This window comes from Callithrix jacchus, chromosome 11 (genome assembly GCF_049354715.1).
Source record: "Callithrix jacchus isolate 240 chromosome 11, calJac240_pri, whole genome shotgun sequence".
Taxonomy (NCBI): domain Eukaryota; kingdom Metazoa; phylum Chordata; class Mammalia; order Primates; family Cebidae; genus Callithrix; species Callithrix jacchus.
In genome coordinates this window covers 90,784,332-90,808,674 of record NC_133512.1, presented here as the reverse complement: position 1 = coordinate 90,808,674, position 24,343 = coordinate 90,784,332, and the positions used below count along the sequence as shown (strand labels likewise).

Below are 24,343 nucleotides of genomic sequence, written 5' to 3'. Positions count from 1 at the left end.
ACGTGGGTGCTTTGCAGCATCTTCCTTCCAGGGCGCCTCGACGCACCGCCGTGTGGCAGCCAGCTCTGACTCCCAGCCCAGTGACAAGCACGTCTGTGATGCCGGGGACTGACAGACCGCAGAGCTGGTCGGCATGAGGAGGGACGGTGCTCGCGCCCCAGGGGACCTCCATGGCGGGTCACTCAGGCCTACACTAACCGCACTTTCCACTTCTCTCCCTGAGCCAAGTCAAGTTTTCATTTGAGCCAATGAACACCATCTTGCCAACCATTGGAGAAATTTAAGACTCAGATAAAACTCAAATTTGGAGCCCCAATGATGCCTGTCAACCTCATGTCCAGACTGATACTGGGGCCAGCGGGGAAGGTCCTCAGAGATGTACCTGGTGCCGCCCACGGGTGCTCCTTGCGTGTCTGCTGGCCACACGCAGCCGCTTCTCTGGGGGCAGGACAGAAACCGAGACCCCCGAGCAGGGTGGCACAGCTGCAACATCCAAGTGTGAGTTCATTTACAACGAATTGCTTTTGATTGCATTTGACAAAAACGTCGGTCCATGATTGATTGGAAAGAAAATAATGAGTGTTTGAGACCCGGGCTCCGATCCCCCTTCTGTTCTGGGCCCACGTGAGACCAGGACGGCCCGGAAGGTGTCAGCTGCAGAGGTGTCTTCCGGGGTCCCCGTGGAGACTGTCTCTGCAGCTTCTCCCGTAACATTGACTCCGAGGCTCAGCAGCCTCCTCGAGCCCCCTGGGTCCACCCCAGACCCGTCTGTGGGCCCGGCCAGCCTGCCTCATCGTCCCCCATGGGCTCGAGCCTCAACAGGCAGCATACATATGCCCCCGCCACCATCACAGGAGAGGCAGGCCCACTCTGGAGCTGATCCTCGGACAGGCATGGCCCCATTATTGGGGACCACGCTTTGCCTTTGGCGTGCCCATGTTCTTACACAGGGGCAGCTCTCTAACCCCACGGCCTTCAGGGACGACACGCTGTCTGGCAGTGGGCTGGCAGGGCACAGTCAGCTGGGCTTCTGGACTCCCTGCTGCTGGCCGTCGGGAGGTGGCCACTGAGGGTTTTGGTGCTGGAGCGGCTGCTGTGGGTGATGAGAGGTTGGGGGGTGGCCGGATGGGGTGACCTGGGGACTTGGGAGTCAAACCACTCAGTGCAGGGATCCTTGGGCCCGGATTCCAGGTCCTCCTGCAGCCCGGCCTCACTCACCCCGGTTCAGGCTTGCAGAGGTAACCCCACTGGGGCAGGAAGAGGAATGACCAGGGGCTGAGGAGCCAGCAGCTTGGTGCGGCTCCCTCAGGACACGTGGGCTTCCACGAAGAATGACCTGTCTTTCCCGGGACCTCAGTGAAGTCTGGGGGCTTTCTAGGGTAGGGGGTCGTTTTTTAACAAAAAAGGAGCTGCCGACGTCCCGGAAACACGATCCCAGACTCGGCAGCATCAGCCAGATGCCTTTCAGGAGCTTCACCGCTTCACAGCCTGTCAGCATTTCTTATTGAAGGGGAGGGGGCCAAATGCAGGAGGGGCGGGGCCCTCGGGCCTGGCGGTTCACACACCTGGGCCTGGCTGGTGGTGGCACAGGGAGCATCTCTCTGAGGTGACATCTCTGTCACTGTCGGGGTTCCTACCACCACCCCCACGCCCTGCGCTGAGCGGGAGCTTTCGGGGCTGGGGAAGGTCCCCACCTGAGAGTTCTCACTGCTGCTGCCACCGTTGGAGCCACATGCATGGGGCTCACAGGTGCTGAGCAGGGGCGCAGGCCCGACTCCCACTGCCTGTCCACACTCTGCCCCTGACCGAGGACACGCTGGCATCAGAGGGGTTGTGTCCGAACTTCTCCTGGCCCTGAGGGCGAGAGAGTGAGGCCAGGTGTCGTGCTGACCTCTGCTTGTCTGGAACGGTCGCGCTGTCCTGGGGAAGGCAGAGGGGCCGCTGGCCAGGCCTTGCTGTCCCCTGAGCTGTGAGCTCCCTCCAGGGTGAAGGGTCTGCGATGGGAGGGGCTCAGGCTGGAGCTGTGTCAGGCGAAGGGGAAGCACAAACTCAAAACGTTTTCTGGGTGAGGGCTGGCGGTGCCTAATTCCATCTTCTGTGCCAGTGTAGTTCATAGTGCAGCAGTTGCACGAGTGAGGTCAACTCTGGAAAGCCCCTGTGTGTCGACTTCAGAGCGAACCCAGGGCCATGAGTGGGCGCCCAGGCCCCTCCAGCACCAGCCGCCTCTGCTTCCCTCTCCAGGTCCACCTGCTGGCCTCCACAGCTGACCCCAAACTGGCTTCTCTCACCAGTGTCATTCTCTTCATGCTGTCACTTGCCAATCATCTGCACACTCTTATTCCCGAGGTGACACTGCTGGCATGCACCCTCAGCAAGGCCTGGCTGAGCAACGTGGGTGCCCACGGAACCATGTGCAGCTCTCCTGGGGACACCAGCCCTGGCTGCTCTCCCTGGACACACCTGTCCCTGCCTTGGCTCCTCTCCCTGACACACCTGCCCCCATCCCAGCTCCTCTCCCTGACACACCTGCCCCCATCCTAGCTCCTCTCCCTGACACACCTACCCCTACCCAGGCTCCTCTCCCTGGACACACCTGCCTGCACTGCCAGCCTGGGTTGCAGGTGTCTGTGTGCCCGGTGCTCCAGCGGGTGGTCTGTGGCGGGTGAGCTGCTAAGTTGTTGGGAGCAGGACCTGCGGACAAGCAATGGGCTGGGTCTGGCACTTCGTGTGTTACTGACTCTTCCACCATCAAGCATCCCATTTCCCATTTCCATTTTATAGACGAGGAAAAGAAAACAGACAGGAGAAGGCACTCGCCGAGGTCCCCCTGCCAGAGGCTGGGGATGGGCTCACACCACGCTCTGGTCACTGCCAGTGAAGTGAGCGGAGCGTCAGAGGCTCCAATGCACTTCAGAGTACGTCTGAGGCGGGTGGAAGGGAACCGCATTGTTTCTGATAAGAGAAAAGGAATTTGAAGTCTGAAAGTCCCAGCCTTGGTCTGTCCTTCCTGGGTGACGATGGCCACCCTTTAAGTAAAGGTAATGATGAACCTCTCTCATTTACCTGGTGTCCAGGCGAGGACATTATGCAAAAATAAAACTCTGCTCATGTGCCCTTCTTCTGATAGTTCAGCAAGGGCCCTGGCTGGCTGTGAGGGGTGGAAAGGGAGGAGGCCTGAGAGGTGGACACAGAGTGTGAAGGTCGTGGTGTCACGTGAGCAGCCACTGGAGCACGGCCACCCTGGGAGAGTGACCAGAGACCCCGGCGGCCCACCACCAACGCTGGGCAGCCGGAGGTGTTTGCAGCAAGAGATGTTTGCCACCCCGTGCCTGGGTGAGAGGGGTGTGAACGCGGTGCACGTGGCGAGGGTGCAGGGAGGACGCACACACGGCCCAGCAGCTCGGCCTTCGTGGGGCACAACGTTCACCCACAGATGCGTCACTGCAGCCCACGGTCGGGCTGCAGAGGTTCCGGTGCAAGGCCACTGGCCACATGTGGTTCAGGACGCCAAGGGTTTTGGTCCGCTGCATCACCTTTAGACCTTCGAGGACCAAAAACTCCACCCATGGATCGCATAAAACCACCATTTCATGCACAGCGGACACAGGCGGGGGCCAGCAGCTGCTCTGCACACGCGAGTGTCTCCTCTCGGGAATATTCGCGACTCCTCCTGCAGCGTGAGGAACGTGCGTCTACGCTGCCCACTCGGTGTCCGTGCCCTTCCCTTCCCCTCCCTGTTTCCGGCTTCCGGTCAGAGGCCACACTTCCCAGCAGTCAGGACGGCGCCTGCGGCCCGCGCAGCTCTCCTTTCCAAACAGGAAGCAGGGCAGCCGCGTGCGGAGGGTGCGGGGGGGAACGTGGTCCCCGCGTGGCGTGGCCTCGTGCTCACAGCGTGGGACGGGGCTTCCGTGTGCCCGCAGCAGGCCGAAGAAAGGAAGATGGAGACGCTGTGAGTCCACGACCCGTGGGGAAGCTCCCAGGGCGAAACGCGGCAAGGCTTCTGTTGACACGTGGTTCATTTCTGCTTCCCTCGGTAGGGCTGAGTCCTCCACACCCAGCTGCCGGAGGGCGGGGAAGCCACTGTTTATTCCTGGACACCCGGTGCGGCCCTGGGGCCTTAGGCAGGAGCACACACCATGCTGAGCTTGGCCAGAGGCAGGGACAAGCCGGGCCTCCAGGACGCCTGACCTCGGGGCAGCCCCGGCGGTGCCCTCGCGGGACCTGTGGCAGAGCCGTGCAGGACCGCCCCATGGGTGCCCCGTCCGCCCTGGACGTCTCACGGGGCCGGAGACTGCGAGGTAAGTGGGTTCCCTCACAGCAGGGAGGCCGTGACACCGAGACGCTGGCCGGTGAACACCTGTGTTTCTTTCCTGCATAACTTCTTCTGCTATTTTGAGCATTTCGTTTTTACTTTCGGAGAGAGGTAGGAGTCGGCGTTAACGGTTTTTCTGTGGCGGTTCAGCATGAAGAAAATACCTGTTCTAGGACTTTGAAATAAAGAGGAAAAAGAGGCCACACGTCCTTACATACGTGACGTTTCTCTGTGTTTTGAGATAGTTTCGCTAGGCTGGAGTGTAGTGGCTTTTTCTCCACTCACTGCAACCTCCGTCTTCTGGGTTCAAGCGATTCTCCTGCTTCATTCAGCCTCCTGAGCAGCTGGGATTACAGGTCCCAACACCACGCCTGGCTAATGGGTGTTTTTAGTGAAGACGGGTTTCCTCATGTTGGCCATGCTGGTCTTGAACGCCTGACCATAAGTGATCCGCCCGCCTCAGCCTCCCAAAGTGCCGGGGTTACAGGTGCGAACCACTGCACGTGGCCACATGACGTTTCTCATAAATACTAGTTTATCCTCGAGGCGTCACCGAGGCAGCCTGCTGATTTGCATAACTCAGTATGAAGAAAGCGTCTTTGCTTTGATGCGGGTTTGATCTGGAATGAGTCACGTAACAGGAGCCAGGACTTCCCTTCCTCGTTCACATCCCCGACCCCTCCGCTCCGAACCCGCTCCCACGGAGCAGGGCAGTGAGGGCCCGCCCAGTTCCTGCTGTCCGTCCGCTGCAGTGACACCCCTCTAATTAAAAAGTGGGCCCTCGTGCCGTTTCACACGTCGCAGGCCTGCTGTTATTTGTGATATAACCTTCCCAGCAGCGTGATGAGGTGGCTGAGTGCCTGTGTCACAGACGAGGGCCCGGGGCTCATGAGGTTCGTGGAGGCGCTGGCTGCAGCCGCATGGGCAGACGCGCTGGAGGGTCCCACGCCTGCGGATCGAGACCCAGCAGGAGCCCGGCAGCCCCCAGTGGGAACAGCCCCATTGCGGAGGCAGCCCCTGTGTGGAGGCGGGTCTGTGTGGAGGAGGCGGGTCCGTGTGGAGGAGGGTCCGTGTGGAGGAGGCGGGTCCGTGTGGAGGAGGCGGGTCCGTGTGGAGGAGGCGGGTCCGTGTGGAGGAGGCGGGTCCGTGTGGAGAAGGCGGGTCCCGTGTGGAGGAGGGTCCCCTGTGTGGAGGCGGGTCCGTGTGGAGGAGGCGGGTCCGTGTGGAAGAGGCGGGTCCCGTGTGGAGGAGGCAGGTCCGTGTGGAGGAGGCGGGTCCGTGTGGAGGAGGCGGGTCTGTGTGGAGGAGGAGGGTCCCGTGTGGAGGAGGCGGGTCCCGTGTGGAGGAGGCGGGTCCGTGTGGAGGCGGGTCCCGTGTGGAGGAGGCGGGTCCGTGTGGAGGCGGGTCCCGTGTGGAGGAGGCGGGTCCGTGTGGAGGAGGCGGGTCCGTGTGGAGGAGGCGGGTCCGTGTGGAGGAGGAGGGTCCCGTGTGGAGGAGGCGGGTCCCGTGTGGAGGAGGCGGGTCCGTGTGGAGGAGGCGGGTCCGTGTGGAGGAGGCGGGTCCCGTGTGGAGGAGGCGGGTCCCGTGTGGAGGAGGCGGGTCCGTGTGGAGGAGGCGGGTCCGTGTGGAGGAGGCGGGTCCCGTGTGGAGGAGGCGGGTCCGTGTGGAGGAGGCGGGTCCGTGTGGAGGAGGTGGGTCCGTGTGGAGGCGGGTCCGTGTGGAGGAGGCGGGTCTGTGTGGAGGAGGCGGGTCCGTGTGGAGGAGGCGGGTCCGTGTGGAGGAGGTGGGTCCGTGTGGAGGCGGGTCTGTGTGGAGGAGGAGGGTCCCGTGTGGAGGAGGCGGGTCCGTGTGGAGGAGGCGGGTCCGTGTGGAGGAGGTGGGTCCGTGTGGAGGCGGGTCCGTGTGGAGGAGGCGGGTCTGTGTGGAGGAGGCGGGTCTGTGTGGAGGAGGCGGGTCCGTGTGGAGGAGGCAGGTCCGTGTGGAGGAGGCAGGTCCGTGTGGAGGAGGCGGGTCCCGTGTGGAGGAGGAGGGTCCCGTGTGGAGGAGGTGGGTCCGTGTGGAGGCGGGTCTGTGTGGAGGAGGCGGGTCCCGTGTGGAGGAGGCGGGTCCGTGTGGAGGAGGCGGGTCCGTGTGGAGGAGGTGGGTCCGTGTGGAGGCGGGTCCGTGTGGAGGAGGCGGGTCTGTGTGGAGGAGGCGGGTCCGTGTGGAGGAGGCGGGTCCGTGTGGAGGAGGTGGGTCCGTGTGGAGGCGGGTCCGTGTGGAGGAGGCGGGTCTGTGTGGAGGAGGCGGGTCCGTGTGGAGGAGGCGGGTCCGTGTGGAGGAGGTGGGTCCGTGTGGAGGCGGGTCTGTGTGGAGGAGGAGGGTCCCGTGTGGAGGAGGAGGGTCCCGTGTGGAGGAGGCGGGTCCGTGTGGAGGAGGCGGGTCCGTGTGGAGGAGGTGGGTCCGTGTGGAGGTGGGTCCGTGTGGAGGCGGGTCCGTGTGGAGGAGGCGGGTCCGTGTGGAGGAGGAGGGTCCCGTGTGGAGGAGGAGGGTCCCGTGTGGAGGAGGCGGGTCCCGTGTGGAGGAGGCGGGTCCGTGTGGAGGAGGTGGGTCCGTGTGGAGGCGGGTCCGTGTGGAGGAGGCGGGTCTGTGTGGAGGAGGCGGGTCTGTGTGGAGGAGGCGGGTCCGTGTGGAGGAGGCAGGTCCGTGTGGAGGAGGCAGGTCCGTGTGGAGGAGGCGGGTCCCGTGTGGAGGAGGAGGGTCCCGTGTGGAGGAGGTGGGTCCGTGTGGAGGCGGGTCTGTGTGGAGGAGGCGGGTCCCGTGTGGAGGAGGCGGGTCCGTGTGGAGGAGGCGGGTCCGTGTGGAGGAGGTGGGTCCGTGTGGAGGCGGGTCCGTGTGGAGGAGGCGGGTCTGTGTGGAGGAGGCGGGTCCGTGTGGAGGAGGCGGGTCCGTGTGGAGGAGGTGGGTCCGTGTGGAGGCGGGTCCGTGTGGAGGAGGCGGGTCCGTGTGGAGGAGGCGGGTCCGTGTGGAGGAGGCGGGTCCGTGTGGAGGAGGTGGGTCCGTGTGGAGGCGGGTCTGTGTGGAGGAGGAGGGTCCCGTGTGGAGGAGGAGGGTCCCGTGTGGAGGAGGCGGGTCCGTGTGGAGGAGGCGGGTCCGTGTGGAGGAGGTGGGTCCGTGTGGAGGTGGGTCCGTGTGGAGGCGGGTCCGTGTGGAGGAGGCGGGTCTGTGTGGAGGAGGAGGGTCCCGTGTGGAGGAGGAGGGTCCCGTGTGGAGGAGGCGGGTCCCGTGTGGAGGAGGCGGGTCCGTGTGGAGGAGGCGGGTCCGTGTGGAGGAGGCGGGTCCGTGTGGAGGAGGCGGGTCCCGTGTGGAGGAGGAGGGTCCGTGTGGAGGAGGCGGGTTCCGTGTGGAGGAGGCGGGTCCGTGTGGAGGAGGCGGGTCCCGTGTGGAGGCGGGTCCCGTGTGGAGGAGGCGGGTCCGTGTGGAGGAGGTGGGTCCGTGTGGAGGCGGGTCCGTGTGGAGGAGGAGGGTCCCGTGTGGAGGAGGCGGGTCCCGTGTGGAGGAGGCGGGTCCGTGTGGAGGAGGCGGGTCCGTGTGGAGGAGGTGGGTCCGTGTGGAGGCGGGTCCCGTGTGGAGGAGGCGGGTCCGTGTGGAGGAGGCGGGTCCCGTGTGGAGGAGGCGGGTCCGTGTGGAGGAGGCGGGTCCGTGTGGAGGAGGAGGGTCCCGTGTGGAGGAGGCGGGTCCCGTGTGGAGGAGGCGGGTCCGTGTGGAGGAGGCGGGTCCCGTGTGGAGGAGGCGGGTCCGTGTGGAGGAGGCGGGTCCTTTTGGAGGCGGGTCCCTGTGGAGGAGGCCCCGTGTGGAGGCAGCCCCGGCACTCTCGCTTCATGACAATGCCCACAGCACCCTCTGCGTCCCATCAGGGCAGGCGGTGTAGCCCCCATGCGATATCCTGAATTAACAACTCCCCTCCTCAGCTGCGTTTTCAGGTTGTAAACGGCATCATACCAGGGCCCAAAAGGTGGAGTTCCCACTGTGTCTTCTCACCCCGCTGCGTGTTCCACCCCGCTGTGTGAGCACGCCCCGCTGCGTGTTCTGACCTCACTGCGTGTCCTTGCCCCGCTGCGTGTTTTCGCCCCGCTGCGTGTTCTGACCTCACTGCCTGTTCTCACCCCGCTGCCTGTTCTGAGCTCCCTGCGTGTTTTGCCCCACTGCCTGTTCTCGTCCAGCTGCGTGTTCTGACCTCACTGCGTGTTCTCGCCCCACTGCGTGTTCTTGCCCCGCTGCGTGTTCTGACCTCACTGCGTGTTCTCACCCCGCTGCGTGTTTTGAGCTCCCTTCGTGTTTTGCCCCACTGTGTGTTCTCGCCCCGCTGCGTGTTCTGACCTCACTGTGTGTTCTCACCCCGCTGCGTGTTCTCGCCCAGCTGTGTGTTCTGAGCTCCCTGCGTGTTGTCACCCCTCTGCGTGTTCTGGCCCTGCTGCGTGTTCTGAGCTCCCTGCTTGTTGTCACCCCGCTGCGTGTTCTCGCCCTGCTGCGTGTTCTGAGCTCCGTGCGTGTTGTCACCCCGCTGCGTGTTCTCGCCCTGCTGCGTGTTCTGAGCTCACTGCGTATTGTCGCCCTGCTGCGTGTTCTGAGCTCAGTGTGTGTTGTCACCCCGTTGCGTGTTGTCGCCGTGCTGCGTGTTCTCACCCCGCTGCGTGTTCTGACCTCACTGCGCATTGTCGCCCTGCTGCGTGTTCTGACCTCACTGCGTGTTCTGACCTCACTGCGTGTTCTCACCCCGCTGCGTGTTCTGACCTCACTGCGTGTTCTCACCTCACTGCATGTTCTGATCTCACTGCGTGTTCTCACCTCACTGCATGTTCTGATCTCACTGCGTGTTCTCACCTCACTGTGTGTTCTGATCTCACTGTGTGTTCTCACCCTGCTGCGTGTTCTCACCTCACTGCGTGTTCTGACCTCACTGCGTGTTCTCACCTCACTGCGTATTCTCACCTCACTGCGTGTTCTTACCCCACTGCGTGTTCTGACCTCACTGCATGTTCTCACCTCACTGCGTGTTCTGACCTCACTGTGTGTTCTCACCTCACTGCGTGTTCTTACCCCGCTGCGTGTTCTGACCTCACTGCGTGTTCTCATCCCTCTGTGTGTTCTGACCTCACTGCGTGTTCTCGCCTCGCTGTGTGTTCTGAGCTCCCTGCGTATTATCTGGGGCCTTTTTGTTGGACACTCGCTCTGCCTCCATCCTCGTCACTCTCATGTGCACTCTGCAGCCGTCCAGTTTCACAGGAGTGGACAGAGAGGCACTTGTGCTTAAGGGAGCATTCGAGGCCACGCAGCTGCTCCGGCCAGCTCTGCCCATCAAGTGGGCCCCGCGTTGAGGCCCAGGGCTCTCCCTGGCAGAGCCCCCTGAGCCCACAGGCCTCAGGGCGGGAGCTTCGCGGGCAGCACCGCTCGCTTGCATGGAGTAGGATCTGGATGCTCTGAACACACAGTTCTCTCATGGCTTGCGCTCCAGGGTTGAGTCTAGTTTATAAGGAGAGAAGCGGCTGTCCTGAGACCCATGCCTTCCCCGGCCTGTGTCTGTGGGCTGTGGAGCACAGTGTGGAAGCAGAGAGAGGCTCTCAAACGTTCTAGAGAGAGGTGAGTTTCCGCAGCTGGGCCTTCATCCCGGCCGTGGGCAGGTGGAGCAGGCTGAGGAGGAGGAGGAGGAAGAGGAGGAGATGGAGAAAGAGGAGGAGGAAGAGGATGAAGTGGAAAAGGAAGAGGATGAGGAGGAGGAGGAGGAGGAGGAAGACGAGGAGGAGGAAATGGAGGAGGAAGAGGAGGAGGAAGAGGAGGAGGAGGAAATGGAGGAGGAAGAGGATGAAGAACAGGAAGATGAGGAAGAGAAGGAGGAAGAGGAACAGGAGGAGGAGGAGGAGAAAGAGGAAGAGGAGAAAGGATGAGGAGAAGGAGGAACAGGAAGAGGATGAGGATGAGCAGGAAGAGGAGAAGGAGGAGGAGGAAGAGGAGAAGGAGGAGGAGGAAGAGGAGGAGGAGGAACAGAAAGAAGAGGAGGAGGAGGAACAGGAAGAGGAGGACGAAGAGAAGGAGCAGGAAGAGGAGAAGGAGGAGGAGGAACAGGAAGAGGAGTAGGAAGAGGAGGAGAAGGAAGAGGAGGAGGATGAGGAAGAGAAAGAGGAGGAGGAGGAAGAAGAGGAGGAGGAACAGGAAAAGGAGTATGAGGAGGAGAAGAAGGAGGAGGAGGAACAGGAAGAGGAGGAGAAGGAAGAGGAGGAGGAGGAAGAAGAGGATGAGGAAGAGGAGAAGGAGGAGGAGAAGAGGAGGAGGCGGCGGAAAAGGAGGAGGAGGAGGAACAAGAGGAGGAGGAGGGGCTGGCCATGCTGTCTCGGTGGCAGACGCGGTAGAAGCCCATGCATTAGGAACCTGCACAGCTCACACCATGTTCACAGGCCAGCTGCACCTGAGCTGTTTCTCCTGAGAACGAAGACAGGGTTGATGTGCTGGAAATTTCCCACTGTGACATGTCTATGATTTGCTATCAGCCACATTCAATATTCTTCACTATTTCCATAATTTCCCTTGTAGCTCTTTTTAAAAATCAAAGATTCACTCCATCTGCGTTTAGCTTTTCCAGGTTCATTTCTTCTCCTAGGACAGTTCCTTAGACTGTTGTTTTTGAAGAGTCTGAGTCCATTGTTTTGCAGGGTGGCTCCTCTGCTTCAGTCTGTCTGACTGGCTGACATTCAGCCTCCTCATTTTCCAGGGCCCCAAGGCCTCATTCTCTGTTCCCGGACAGGTCAGCAAGACCCATGGCTCTGGCGGGGACCCCGGCCATGCTCAGCAGTGCAGTGTCTGGACCACCGTGTCTGTAGGCTCCTCTTTCTCCACTGTGGGGAACTGAAGTGTGTGGTGTGTGTGTGTTGAATGTTGTGTGTGGTGTGCATGGTGTGTGTGATGTGTGTGTGTTGAATGTTTGTTGTGTGTGGTGTGCATGGTGTGTGCATTGTGTGGTGTGTGTGTTGAATGTCGTGTGTGGTGTGCATGGAGTGTGTGTGGTGCATATTTCCTGGGTATTGCATGGGCACTGGATGGGTATTGGATGGGTACTGGTGCATGTTTCATTCATGGGATGGGTATTAGATGGGTACTGGTGCGTGTTTCATGGGATGGGTACTGGATGGGTATTGGTGTGTGTTTCATGGGATGGGTACTGGATGGGTACTGGTGTGTGTTTTATTCATGGGATGGGTTCTGGATGGGTGCTGGTGTGTGTGTCATTCATGGGATGGGTACTGGATGGGTATTGGTGTGTGTTTCATTCATGGGATGGGTACTGGTTGGGTACTGGTGCATGTGTCATTCATGGGATGGGTACTGGATGGGTACTGGTTTGTGTGTCATTCATGGGATGGGTACCGGATGGGTACTGGTGTGTGTTTCATTCATGGGATGGGTTCTGGATGGGTACTGGTGTGTGTTTTATTCATGGGATGGGTACTGGATGGGTACTGGTGTGTGTGTCATTCATGGTATGGGTACTGGATGGGTACTGGTGTGTGTGTCATTCATGGGATGGGTACTGGTGTGTGTTGTCATGGGATGGGAACTGGATGGGTACTAGTGTGTGTTTCATCCATGGGATGGGTACTGGTGCATATGTCATTCATGGGATGGGTGCTGGATGGGTACTGGTGCATGTTTCATTCATGGTATGGGTACTGGATGGGTACTGGTATGTGTTTCATTCATGGGATGGGCACTGGATGGGTACTGGTGTGTGTTTCATTCATGGGATGGGTACTGGATGGGTACTGGTGTGTGTTTCATTCATGGGATGGGTACTGGATGGGTACTGGTGTGTGTTTCATGGGATGGGTACTGGATGGGTACTGGTGTGTGTTTCATTCATGGGATGGGCATTGGATGGGTACTGGTGTGTGTGTCATTCATGGGATGGGCACTGGATGGGTACTGGTGTGTGTGTCATTCATGGGATGGGTACTGGATGGGTACTTGTGTGTGTGTCATTCATGGGATGGGTACTGGATGGGTACTGGTGTGTGTGTCATTCCTGGGATGGGTACTTGTGTGTGTGTCATTCATGGGATGGGTACTGGATGGGTACTGGTGTGTGTTTCATTCATGGGATGGGTACTGGATGGGTACTTGTGTGTGTGTCATTCATGGGATGGGTACTGGATGGGTACTGGTATGTGTTTCATTCATGGGATGGGTACTGGATGGGTACTGGTGCATGTGTCATTCATGGGATGGGCACTGGATGGGTATTGGTGTGTGTGTCATTCATGGTATGGGTACTAGGTGGGTACTGGTACATGTTTCATTCATGGGATGGGTACTGGATGGGTACTGGTGTGTGTTTCATTCATGGGATGGGTACTGGATGGGTACTGGTGCATGTGTCATTCATGGGATGGGTACCAGTGCGTGTTGTCATGGGATGGGGATGGAAGGGTACTGGTGTGTGTTTTACTCATGGGATGGGTACTGGATGGGTACTGGTACGTGTTTCATTCATGGGATGGGTACTGGATGGGTACTGGTGCGTGTTTCATGGGATGGGTACTGGATGGGTACTGGTGTGTGTGTCGTTCATGGTATGGGTACTGGGTGGGTACTGGTGCGTGTTTCATTCATGGGATGGGTACTGGATGGGTACTGGTGTGTGTGTCATTCCTGGGATGGGTACTGGATGGGTACTGGTGTGTGTGTCATTCATGGGATGGGTACTGGATGGGTATTGGTGTGTGTGTCATTCATGGGATGGGGATGGATGGGTACTGGGGTGTGTGTGTTATTCATGGGATGGGTACTGGATGGGTATTGGTGTGTGTGTCATTCATGGGATGGGTACTGGATGAGTACTGGTGTGTGTGTCATTCATGGGATGGGTACTGGATGGGTACTGGTGTGTGTGTCATTCATGAGATGGGTACTGTATGGGTACTGGTGCATGTTTCAATCATGGGATGGGTACTGGTGCATGTTTCATTCATGGGATGGGTACTGGGTGGGTACTGGTGTGTGTTTCATTTATGGGATGGGTACTGGGTGGGTACTGGTGCGTGTTTCATTTATGGGATGGGTACTGGATGGGTACTGGTGCGTGTTTTATTTATGGGATGGGTACTGGATGGGTATTGGTGTGTATGTCATTCTCGGGATCGATACTGAATGGTCTCACTCTGGGACTCCTGTTTTCCCTGGCTTGGGGAGTTTCTTGGGGTTTCTCTGAGCACCCCAGTCCCTTCCCCTTTCTACGGTTTTCTAGCTTAAGTTGTGTGGTTGCCTCAACCAGTTTCTGCACTTTTCTTATCCCTTTTTCCCATCTTCGGTTCTTCTTGGTACTTAGAGATTTCTTCAGCTTTGTCTTGCAAACTTTCTAGTAAAGATTTTACTTCTACTGCCATGGGGCTCCTCTTGATTCTTGAACATTCTTTTGTGTGTTTGAGATGGCATCTTGCTTTGGTTTCTCTTATTTCTCTGAACATTCTACTGGTGTTTTCCATGACGTTTCTCTCTCCCTGTTGTTTTGTTCCATAGAACAAATAGTCCATTGATCTGTGTTCTGAAGCTCAGGCACCGTGGATTTCCTGGGGTTCGAGACCAGGGATCTCTGAGGCCCATGGGCGGGGCTCATGGGCTCCTTGCAGCCACCCACTTGGGAGCCTCATAGTCCAGATCCAGGGTCCTGCTCCCCACAAGTCCAGCTTCCTTGTGGCTGCCTGCAGTGGCCTATGTGGCCTATGTGGCCTATGTGGTCTGGGTTGTGCTGCCTGGTGTCTGCACGCGATGGCAAGGGCTCCCAGCCCTTGTCTTCCCAGCGTCTGTGCTTCCCGGATATCATGTTGGACGAGAGTGACTGGGAGTCATTAATAAGTGTCTGTGCAGCGTGTGCAGGTGAGGAGGCTCCCGGCCCTGTGTGCAGGTGAGGAGGCTCCCAGCGCTGTGTGCAGGTGAGGAGGCTCCCGGCCCTGTGTGCAGGTGAGGAGGCTCCCGGCCCTGTGTGCAGGTGAGGAGGCTCCCGGCCCTGTGTGCAGGTGAGGAGGCTCCCGGCCCTGTGTGCAGGCGAGGGGGGCTCCCGGCCCTGTGTGCAGGCGAGGGGGGGTCTCCCGGCCCTGTGTGCAGGCGAGGGGGGGTCTCCCGGCCCTGTGTGCAGGCAAGGGGGGGGTCTCCCGGCCCTGTGTGCAGGCGAGGGGGGTCTCCCGGCCCCGTGTGCAGGTGAGGAGGCTCCCAGCCCCGTGTGCAGGTGAGGGGGGCTCCCGGCCCCGTGTGCAGGTGAGGGGGGTCTCCTGGCCCCGTGTGCAGATGAGGGGGCTTCTGGCCCCGTGTGCAGGTGAGGGGGTCTCCTGGCCCTGTGTGCAGGTGAGGGGGGTCTCTCGGCCCTGTGTACAGATGAAGGGGAGCTTCTAGCCCTGTGTGCAGGTGAGGGGGTCTCCCGGCCCTGTGTGCAGGTGAGGGGGGCTTCTGGTCCTGTGTGAAGGTGAGGAGGTCTCCCGGCCCTGTGTGCAGGTGAGGGGGGCTTCTGGCCCCGTGTGCAGGTGAGGGGGTCTCCCGGCCCTGTGTGCAGTTGAGGGGGCTTCTAGCCCCGTGTGCAGATGAGGGGTCTCCCGGCCTTGTGTGCAGGCAAGGAGGGGGGTCTCTCGGCCCTGTGTGCAGGTGAAGGGGAGCTTCTGGCCCTGTGTGCAGGTGAGGGGGTCTCCTGGCCCTGTGTGCAGGTGAGGGGGTCTCCCAGCCCTGTGTGCAGGTGAGGGGGGCTTCTGGCCCTGTGTGAAGGTGAGGGGGTCTCCCGGCCTTGTGTGAAGGTGAGTGGGGCTTCTGGCCCTGTGTGAAGGTGAGGGGGTCTCCCGGCCCTGTGTGCAGGTGAGGGGTTCTCCCGGCGCTGTGTGAAGGTGAGGGGGTCTCCCGGCCCTCTGTGCATGTGAGGGGGTTCCCCCAGCTTCATGTGCCTTTGCTGGCAGCCCTGATCATGAGGCTCCTCTCCCTGCCCACAGCTGTCCTTGGTGTCTCAGGGTCCAGGGATTGGCCCCCTCTCTTGCTGTGCTACAGTTCCAGACCCCCCAGGGTAAAGGATTTACTGACCCCTTTTGGGAATTGTCTCAACTCCAGATACCTGCTCGTTGGGGCCACTCCCTCTGGTCCCGTGACTGCTGGCACCTGTGCAGCCCCAGGGCTTCCCCTCTCCTGGACAAGTGTGTGGGAAGAGAGGGAGCCGCTTAGGGTCAGCCTGGGGTGTCTTAGCATCCAGAGTCATGGCTACTCGAGGCTGTCCTGTCTCAGGCCGGATTTTAGCAAATGTGCTAAGAAGCTGTGTTCCCAGCACCTCCTCTGTCATCCTGGATGAACAGCCTGGTTTGTGTGAGGTCGTCCATTTTCCTGCCGATTTCTGTCCTGCTCTTTAGGACTGAGTGGTTGCATCTCCCTTTTTGTTGAGTGTAGGCTGGGTTTGAAGGCAGGCGTGTTCCTCTCCTGTCCCGGGCAGAGTTCTGGAACAGGTGAATCGGTGACATTCATTTCTGCACACATCTGTGGACACCCAGGTGCTGAGTCTCGTCTTTCCTTTTTGAACCCAGAATTGGGTGTAGACCCTACATGGGTGCGCCCTTTTGACGATAAGCCTGTGGCAGGACACTGTGGTGTCCTGACACGGGAGGGTTGAAGGAGGCAGGGGTCCTGTGCTGGGGCCGTGCCCTTGGGCAGCTCCGCCCGGCGGAAGCCGTGGTGGTCTCATTCTCTCAGGGTCTGGATTACTTCCCCATCAGTGGAGAACAGCAACAGTGTCCAGGCAGCAGGCCCTGTCCAGAACACAGCATGGGACCCCACATGGATGGGTCTGCTGACTGGGTGGGCTCCTGCTGTCCAGAACATAGCATGGGACCCCACATGGATGGGTCTGCTGACTGGGTGGGCTCCTGCTGTCCAGAACACAGCATGGGACCCCACATGGATGGGTCCGCTGACTGGGTGGGCTCCTCCAGGCAGCAGGCCCTGTCCAGAACACAGCATGGGACCCCACATGGATGGGTCTGCTGACTGGGTGGGCTCCTGCTGTCCAGAACACAGCATGGGACCCCACATGGATGGGTCCGCTGAATGGGTGGGCTCCTCCAGGCAGCAGGCCCTGTCCAGAACACAGCATGGGACCCCACGTGGATGGGTCCGCTGAATGGGTGGGCTCCTCCAGGCAGCAGGCCCTGTCCAGAACACAGCATGGGACCCCACGTGGATGGGTCCGCTGACTGGGTGGGCTCCTCCAGGCAGCAGGCCCTGTCCAGAACACAGCATGGGACTCTACATGGATGGGTCCACTGACTGGATGGGCTCCGGGCCACAACCTCACAGGATAGAAAGTGCCTCACATTTTCAGGGGGTGGCAATGTGAAAACACACCGGTGGTTAATTCACCTTCAGCAGACAAGAGCTCTTACTATGACTTATGAGTGTGCAGATTTGTCTTTTAATTACTAATAATGTTAATTTTTTCCGAAGCCCTCTAACTCATCCGCCCTTTAAAATAGTGTGGACGCCGTGGGGCCCCCTCTTCCCCTGCTGTGGTCAGAGGGAGTTGCAGAGCCGTAGGGGACAGGGTCATTTTTGTGAAGTCTTCCACGGGTACAATAACCAGGCTGGAAAATGCTGGGATGCAGCTAATTAATGAACCAAATGACAGTCCCCCTATTAAACCACAGTAATCAGAAGTGAAATCACATCGTGCTGTTGTGCAGACGCTGTCCTTGGAAGAAGTGAGGACAAGCTTTGTCCTCATCCATCCTCGGGTGTGGCGTTCCGGCCTGGGGAAAACAGTCTCGGAGTGGCTGGTCAGCGGTTAATGGGTTCTTTTGTGTGGGGCAGGCCTGGTTGTGGCATTTGTTTGGCGGGGTGTGTGTGTGTGTGTGTGTGTGTGTGTGTTGCGTCCCCATAAGACTTTCTCTAGACAAGCTGCTGTTTCTCTGCATTAATATAATAGGCTAATTAATTTTAATATTCGCCTGACTGTGCATCTAAGTCAGTTTGGAGGATGTGTCACAGGAGGAAAATACTAATGGGATATGTGCCAGTTTGCAGTTTAAGTAAGGCTGCCTCTAACAGGAGTTGAGAGCTTTGTATTAACCCCCCGACAATGGCGAGAAGCCACCTCGGCGCCTGATTACTTAGGCGACCTCCAGATAGATCCACACGGCCCATTGAAATTCCAGTCGTTTCTGCGTACTATTTCCGCCTATATAATCGTCAACTGGCCCTTATCATTATTTATTATGCAAAATGGAATATTTTTGAAGCGTGAAGAATGAAGTAATTTCATATGCAAACAGTTAAAACTCTCATGTGTATTCTGATTACGTACGTGTTGATAAATTCGCTTATGATGAGTGACAGTGTGAGATTTTGGGGTCAGATTGGTCAATCCATGGAAGACATTGATGAAAATGACAAACTGTGAGCCAGAAGAGTCCCCGTCACATCCGGATGGAGTGTGTGAAATGTCAGTGTCTAGCTGCTGTCTATTAATAACTAAATATGATCGTGTGTAATGAGCAGAGATTTCCGTGGTGATTGAAGTAGGAGTTTTTGATCTTCCAGATGTTGCCACTTAGAAATGCATATTGCTTTTCTCCTGATGACGCCTCATGACCTTCTCAATACTCTCCACCATTAAGGCCCCTGTTATTCCCGGCACCATGTCAAGCTGGGGGCTGATGTGCTGTCCTTTGTCAAAGCCCCCTTTTCATGCGGCCAGCCACCTCCTTTAGGACGGGGAGGCACCGGCGGGGCTGCGAGGGCTGGTCAGGAAGTTTGTGGCACCAGGTCCCATCCTTACCCCTGGGGTCAGTTTGGCCTTGGACCAGGCACGAGACACCTGGCCTTTTAGGAGGGGGATGTTTGAGGTCTGCAGTGGCCCCATAGCCTTGGGAGAGGGGCCAGGAGGGCCATTCTAGATACAGCCCAGGGAGCCCATGGCTACCCAAGAACAGAAGAGAAGTCAAAGAGGGAACCCAAGGCCCCACATGGCGGAAATTAAGACCAGGGCGGGAGGGGCCTGGCCGAGGTTCCGGAGAAGCCAGGGATGCTTCCCGGATATCACGGCGGACGAGAGTGACCGGGAGTCAGTAACCGGCGTCTGTGCTTCCCGGATATCACGGCGGACGAGAGTGACCAGGAGTCAGTAACTGGCGTGTGTGCTTCCCGGATATCACGGCGGACGAGAGAGACTGGGAGTCAATAACCAGCGTCTGTGGCTGTGATGAGGTGTGGACTCAGCTGTCACCATCACGTGTTATTGAGCTGAATATTTTGTCCAACAGATACTTTCACAGAGCATCCAGAAACATTCCCGTCATGTACTGAGATGCAAAGATAGCTCAGTCCTATTCCTGCCTTGAGCACTTGAGCCAGGGACGGCACATGGGGAGCCAGGATGGCTCACAAAGGAGCACAGGAGAGCCAGAGACGGTACATGGGAGAGCCAGGGACGGGACACGTAGAAGCAGGTGAAGGTAATACACACAGTGGCTGAGCTGGGGGTGTGGATGAATATTTTCCTAGCCGAGGGGCTGCAGCCCCCGGATTCTGAAGCCAGAGTTTGTGTGAACACCCGGCAATTCCCATGCCCACGACTCTCAGGCCACGGTTTGAGGAATGGAATCTTCCCTGTACATTAGGATGGTGTTTCTTTCCAAAAAAAAAAAAAAAAAATCTTTTCTAGGGTCAATTCCCAAGACTAAGTTGTGAGAACAGAAAGTCAAGTCAAGTCCCTTTAACAGTTCTTGGAAAATGCAGTGGGAATGCTCAGTGTTTATGGAACCAAAGGCTTAATTCAAACCAACAAGCCTGACGTTAAACATAAAACACATCAATGAAAACAAAAGAATGCAGAGAGGCTCATGGCTCTGCAAATCAGTGGCCTGCCTGTGAGGGAGGCAGCCTTTGCCTGGGACACGCCAGGGCCCTTCCCAGCGGCTCTGTTCCCCACATCACGTCACTCCACGCTCCAAGTCATGAGGGTCATGGTCCAGAAGAGGTGCCCCTCCAGCCACAGAGGGAGGCTCCGATGAAACCCATGTGGTCAAGTTCTTGCGGCCTGTGGTGAATTGAATCACGTTCTTCTGAAGGTGTTCATTGGGAGGCCAAGGCAGGAGGATCACTTGAGCCCAGGAGTTCAAGACCAGCCTGGGAAACAGTGAGGCAGACCCCTTCTCTACCAAAATAAATAAATAAGTAAGCTGGGTGTGGTGGCTTGTGCCTGAGGGTGCAGAGAGCTACAATCATATTACTGCACTCTAGCAAAAAAAAAAAAAAAGTATAATCAAGGCCTAACCCGAAGTACCTGTGAGTACGACCTTCTTTGGAAATAGGGTCATTACAAGATGTGCTCAAGTTAAGATGAGCTGAAAGTAGGTCAGGGTGGGCCCTGCTCCACCCTGGTGTTGATTTGAAGGTCACTTGAAGACATAGACCCAGGAGGGGAGAACACAGGAGAAGACAGAGGCAGAGGCTAGAGCAAAACGTCCATGAGCCAGGGGACTTGGGGGCCTGCCTGCAGCAGCAGAGGTGGGGAGAGGCAGGAATGACCCTCCCCAGCGCCTCCAGCAGAGGCCTGGCCCTCCAGGGGCCTTGACTGTAGATTTCTGGCCTCCAGAACCGTGAGATGATAAATTTCTGTCCTCTTAAGCCATCCAGTTTGTGGCGATTTGTTATGGCAGCCTTGGGAAACTGATAACATAGCCTGATTGGGCTGGCTTGGTGGATTTCAACAAGTTAAAAGTTTGTTTGTAACATTTATAAACAGCTTTATTGAGATATTCTCATATATGCAATTCACACATTTAAAGTATATAATTAGGTCGGATGTGGTGGCTCATGCCTGTAATCCCAGCACTTTGGGAGGGTGAGGCAGGAGGATCACCTAAGGTCAGGAGTTTGAGACCAGCCTGGCCAACATGGCGAATCCTCCCCGCTGCTAAAAATACAAAAATTATCTGGGCATGGTGGCACACACCTGTAATACCAGCTACTCGGGAAGCTGAGGCATGATAATTACTTGAACCTGGGAGGTGGAGGCTGCAGTGAGCTGAGATTGCACCACTGCACTCCAGCCTGGGTGGCAGAGTGAGACTCTGCCTCATAAAAAAGGTGTACACTTAGATGGTTTTTAATATGTGGACCTTAGTGTCTGGCGTTTTTCAGGTAGCATCATATTTCCAAGGTTCCCCCATGCTGTGGCGTGTTTCAGTGTGCTATTCCTTTCTATTCCAGTGTATGAATGCTGGTTCAATTCTATTCAGTTTATGAATATACCATATTTATTCTGTCGATGGACACTTGGGCTGTTTCCACATTTTGACTATTACAAGTAATGCTGCTGTTAACACTCATGTTTACATTTTTGAGTGGACACAGGTTTTGCACTTCCCTGGGTGGGTGCTTAGGAGTTGACATGCTGAGTCACATGGTATCTCCATGTTTAATCATTTGAGGAACTGTCAGACAGTTCTCTGAGCAGCAACACCAGTTTACGTTCCCCTCCACAAGGTTTCTTCACATCCTCACCAATACTGCTTGTTATCTGACTTTTTTGACGCTAGTCATCCTAGTGGGTATGAAGTGGGAAGTGGTATCTCATTGTCATTTTGATTTGCATTTCCCTGATGACCAGTACCGTGGAGCATCTTTGTATGTGCTTAATAGCATGTGAATATCTTCCTTGGAGAAATGTCTATTCAGATTCATTGGCCATTTAAAAAGTTGGATTATTTGTCTCTTGTATTATTGAGTTGTAATAATTTCTTTCTTTTTTTAAGCTTGCAAAATGTTCTTTTTTTAATTGCATTTTAGGTTTTGGGGTACATGTGCATAACACGCAAGGTAGTAGTTGCCTAGGTACACACATGGCAGTGTGTTTTGCTGCCTTCCTCCCCTTCACCCACATCTGGCATTTCTCCCCATGCTATCCCTCCCCAGCTCCCCCTCCCCACTGTCCCTTCCCTAATCCCCCCAATAGACCCCAGTGTTTAGTACTCCCCTCCCTGTGTCCATGTGTTCTCATTATTCATCACCTGCCTATGAGTGAGAATATGCGGTATTTCATTTTCTGTTCTTGTGTCAGTTTGCTGAGAATGATGTTCACATATTCATCCATGTCCCTACAAATGACACAAACTCATCATTTTTGATTGCTGCATAGTATTCCATGGTGTATATGTGCCACATTTTCCCAGTCCAGTCTATTATCGATGGGCATTTGGGTTGGTTCCAGGTCTTTGCTATTGTAAACAGTGCTGCAGTGAACATTCGTATGCATGTGTCCTTATAGTAGAACAATTTATAGTCCTTTGGATATATACCCAGTAATGGGATTGCTGGATCAAATGGAATTTATATTTCTAAGGCCTTGAGGAATCACCACACTGTCTTCCACAATGGTTGAACTAATTTACACTTCCACCAACAGTGTAAAAGTGTTACTTTTTCTCCACATCCTCTCCAGCATCTGTTGTCTCCAGATTTTTTAATGATCGCCATTCTAACTGGCGTGAGATGGTATCTCAATGTGGTTTTGATTTGCATCTCTCTGATGACCAGTGATGATGAGCATTTTTTCATATGTTTCTTGGCCTCATGTATGTCTTCTTTTGTAAAGGGTCTGTTCATATCCTTTGCCCATTTTTGAATGGGCTTGTTTGTTTTTTTCTTGTAAATCTGTTTGAGTTCTTTGTAAATTCTGGATATCAGCCCTTTGTCAGATGGGTAAACTGCAAAAATTTTTTCCCATTCTGTTGGTTGCCGATTCACTCTAGTGACTGTTTCTTTTGCCGTGCAGAAGCTGTGGAGTTTGATAGGTCCCATTTGTCTATTTTGGCTTTTGTTGCCAATGCTTTTGGTGTTTTGGTCATGAAGTTCTTGACTACTCCTATGTCCTGAATGGTTTTGCCTATATTTTCTTCTAGGGTTTTTATGGTGCCAGGTCTTATGTTTAAGTCTTTAATCCATCTGGAGTTAATTTTAGTGGAAGGTGTCAGGAAGGGGTCCAGTTTCTGCTTTCTGCACATGGCTAGCCAGTTTTCCCAGCACCATTTGTTGAATCTTTTCCCCACTGCTTGTTTTTGTCGGGTTTATCAAAGATTGTATGGTTGTAGATATGTTGTGTTGCCTCTGATGCCTCTGTTCTGTTCCATTGGTCTATATCTCTGTTTTGGTACCAGTACCATGCTGTTTTGATTACTGTAGCCTTGTAGTATAGTTTGAAATCTGGTAGTGTGATGCCCCCCGCTGTGTTCTTTTTGCTTAGAATTGAGTTGGCCATGCGGGCTCTCTTTTGGTTCCATATGAAGTTCAAGGTAGATTTTTCCAGTTCTGTGAAGAAAGTCAATGGTATCTTGATGGGGATAGCGTTGATTCTGTAAATTACTTTGGGCAGTATAGCCATTTTCACGATATTAATTCTTCCTAACCATGAACATGGAATGTTTCTCCATCTGTTTGTGTCTTCTCTGATTTCGTTGAGCAGTGGTTTGTAGTTCTTCTTGAAGAGGTCCCTTACGTTCCTTGTGAGTTGTATTCCGAGGTATTTCATTCTCTTTGTAGCAATTGTGAATGGCAGTTCGTTCTTGATTTGGCTCTCTTTAAGTCTGTTATTGGTGTATAGAAATGCTTGTGATTTTTGCACATTGATTTTATATCCTGAGACTTTGCTGAAGTTGCTTATCAGTTTCAGGAGTTTTTGGGCTCAGGCGATGGGTTCTTCTAGGTATACTATCATATCTTCTGCAAATAGAGACAATTTGGCTGCCCTTAGTACTGATGTCTGTCAGCATTGGCGTCTCAGGTAGAACCGGTCAGATGGGCAGACAGTGGGTGTGGGAGCATGGGTCCTGCTGGGCACTGAGCTGGGCTTGCCTCTGCTCCTGAAGGCTTGTCTTGGGCATATAGCCTGAGGTGCTGCCTTCTTGCTGGTGCCGAAGTTCACGTGTCTGCTATGTGTTTCTCCAGGGCAGGTCCTAGACGCGCTTCTAGACATTACCGCACCCCTTCTAGGAAGATGCTGAGCGTCCCCAGGGACAAGTTGGAGCCTGAAGCCTCAGAGTTGCCAACGATGAAGGAAAGAAGCAAAGATTCGGAGCCACAGGGCAAGCTGAGGACAAGAGAAGGTAAGCGGGGCAGGCTACTTGCGCTTGGTTCCCGTCTTCAGCTTTTTATCTTCTTCCGTTTGTGCCGTCTGTAAACCGGGGGGAGAATGACTCCTCAGGGGACGGGGAAGCAGGCAGTGCAGCAGAACTAGCCTCCATTTCCTCCTCGAGGGCTGGCCCCGTGGGAAGCAGTCAGTGCTGGGGGCACCAACAGCAGCTGCCCAGTGGGAAAGAGCCCAAGGAAGCTTTCTGGCTCTGAAAAAAATAGAATTACAGACTGTTCTGGAACAAGGCATTTATGTCAGAAATCCATCCCAGTGACATCACCACTCATGGAGCTGCTTGAGCCCAAATGTTAAGAATCATCCTTGATTCCTTTCCTTCCTTCCCTCTCCCACCCCCAAACCGCACCTTTTCTTTCCAGATCAGCAGCAGCTGCTGTCTGCTGCACGCCCACAGCGGCTCAGACCACAGCCTCTTCTCAGCATCTTGACGGCTTCCTCCCCAGCCCAGGCCCCTCAGGCTCAGGACCCTCTCACACCCACGGCTCAGCCCTGACGCCTGCGGGCTCCATGACTGGGAAGGCATTCCTATCTCTACAGCCAGTGCTCCCTGAATCCCTCTGTCTCAGAGAGGCCTTCTCTGCCCCGACACCCCTGTCTCCTCACCCAGCTTCATTTTCCTCCGGCACCCTTTCACAGTGTGACCTAACACGCGAGCCATGCTGTCTCTCCTGTACTATGATGGGATGTGGGAGGAATTTGACTCATCCTGATCTAACTGGAGCATTCCTACTGTTTATGAAAGAGTCTTGCCTGTTCCCACAGGCATTTGCTGAATGAATGGGTTAATAAAACCGGAAGGAAAAGCTGTGGCCAAGGTCACTGTCTCCGTCCATATGTGT

At 56.1% G+C, this 24,343-nt stretch overlaps 1 protein-coding gene across 21 annotated transcripts in view; it reads left to right on the top strand.

Annotated features, from left to right (window-relative positions):
• LOC118143820 (uncharacterized) overlaps nt 1-24,343 on the top strand; it is a 112,519-nt gene that overhangs the window by 39,770 nt on the left and 48,406 nt on the right. For 13 of the 21 annotated variants that reach the window (XR_013524106.1, XR_013524108.1, XR_013524109.1 and 10 more), the window contains exons 1-3: nt 3,813-3,949; nt 4,038-4,298; nt 23,303-23,460. Coding sequence is in view for 2 of the 21 variants with exons in the window: in XM_078343335.1 (XP_078199461.1) it covers nt 3,434-4,298; nt 23,308-23,460; nt 23,864-23,997 (1,152 nt within the window). In the remaining 19 variants the exon portion in view is untranslated. Of the gene's footprint in view, nt 1-3,176; nt 4,299-5,202; nt 5,363-9,689; nt 9,932-23,302; nt 23,461-23,863; nt 24,319-24,343 lie in introns of those variants that run through there. The other 8 variants (XM_078343332.1, XM_078343330.1, XR_013524107.1 and 5 more) reach the window with 7 other exon arrangements.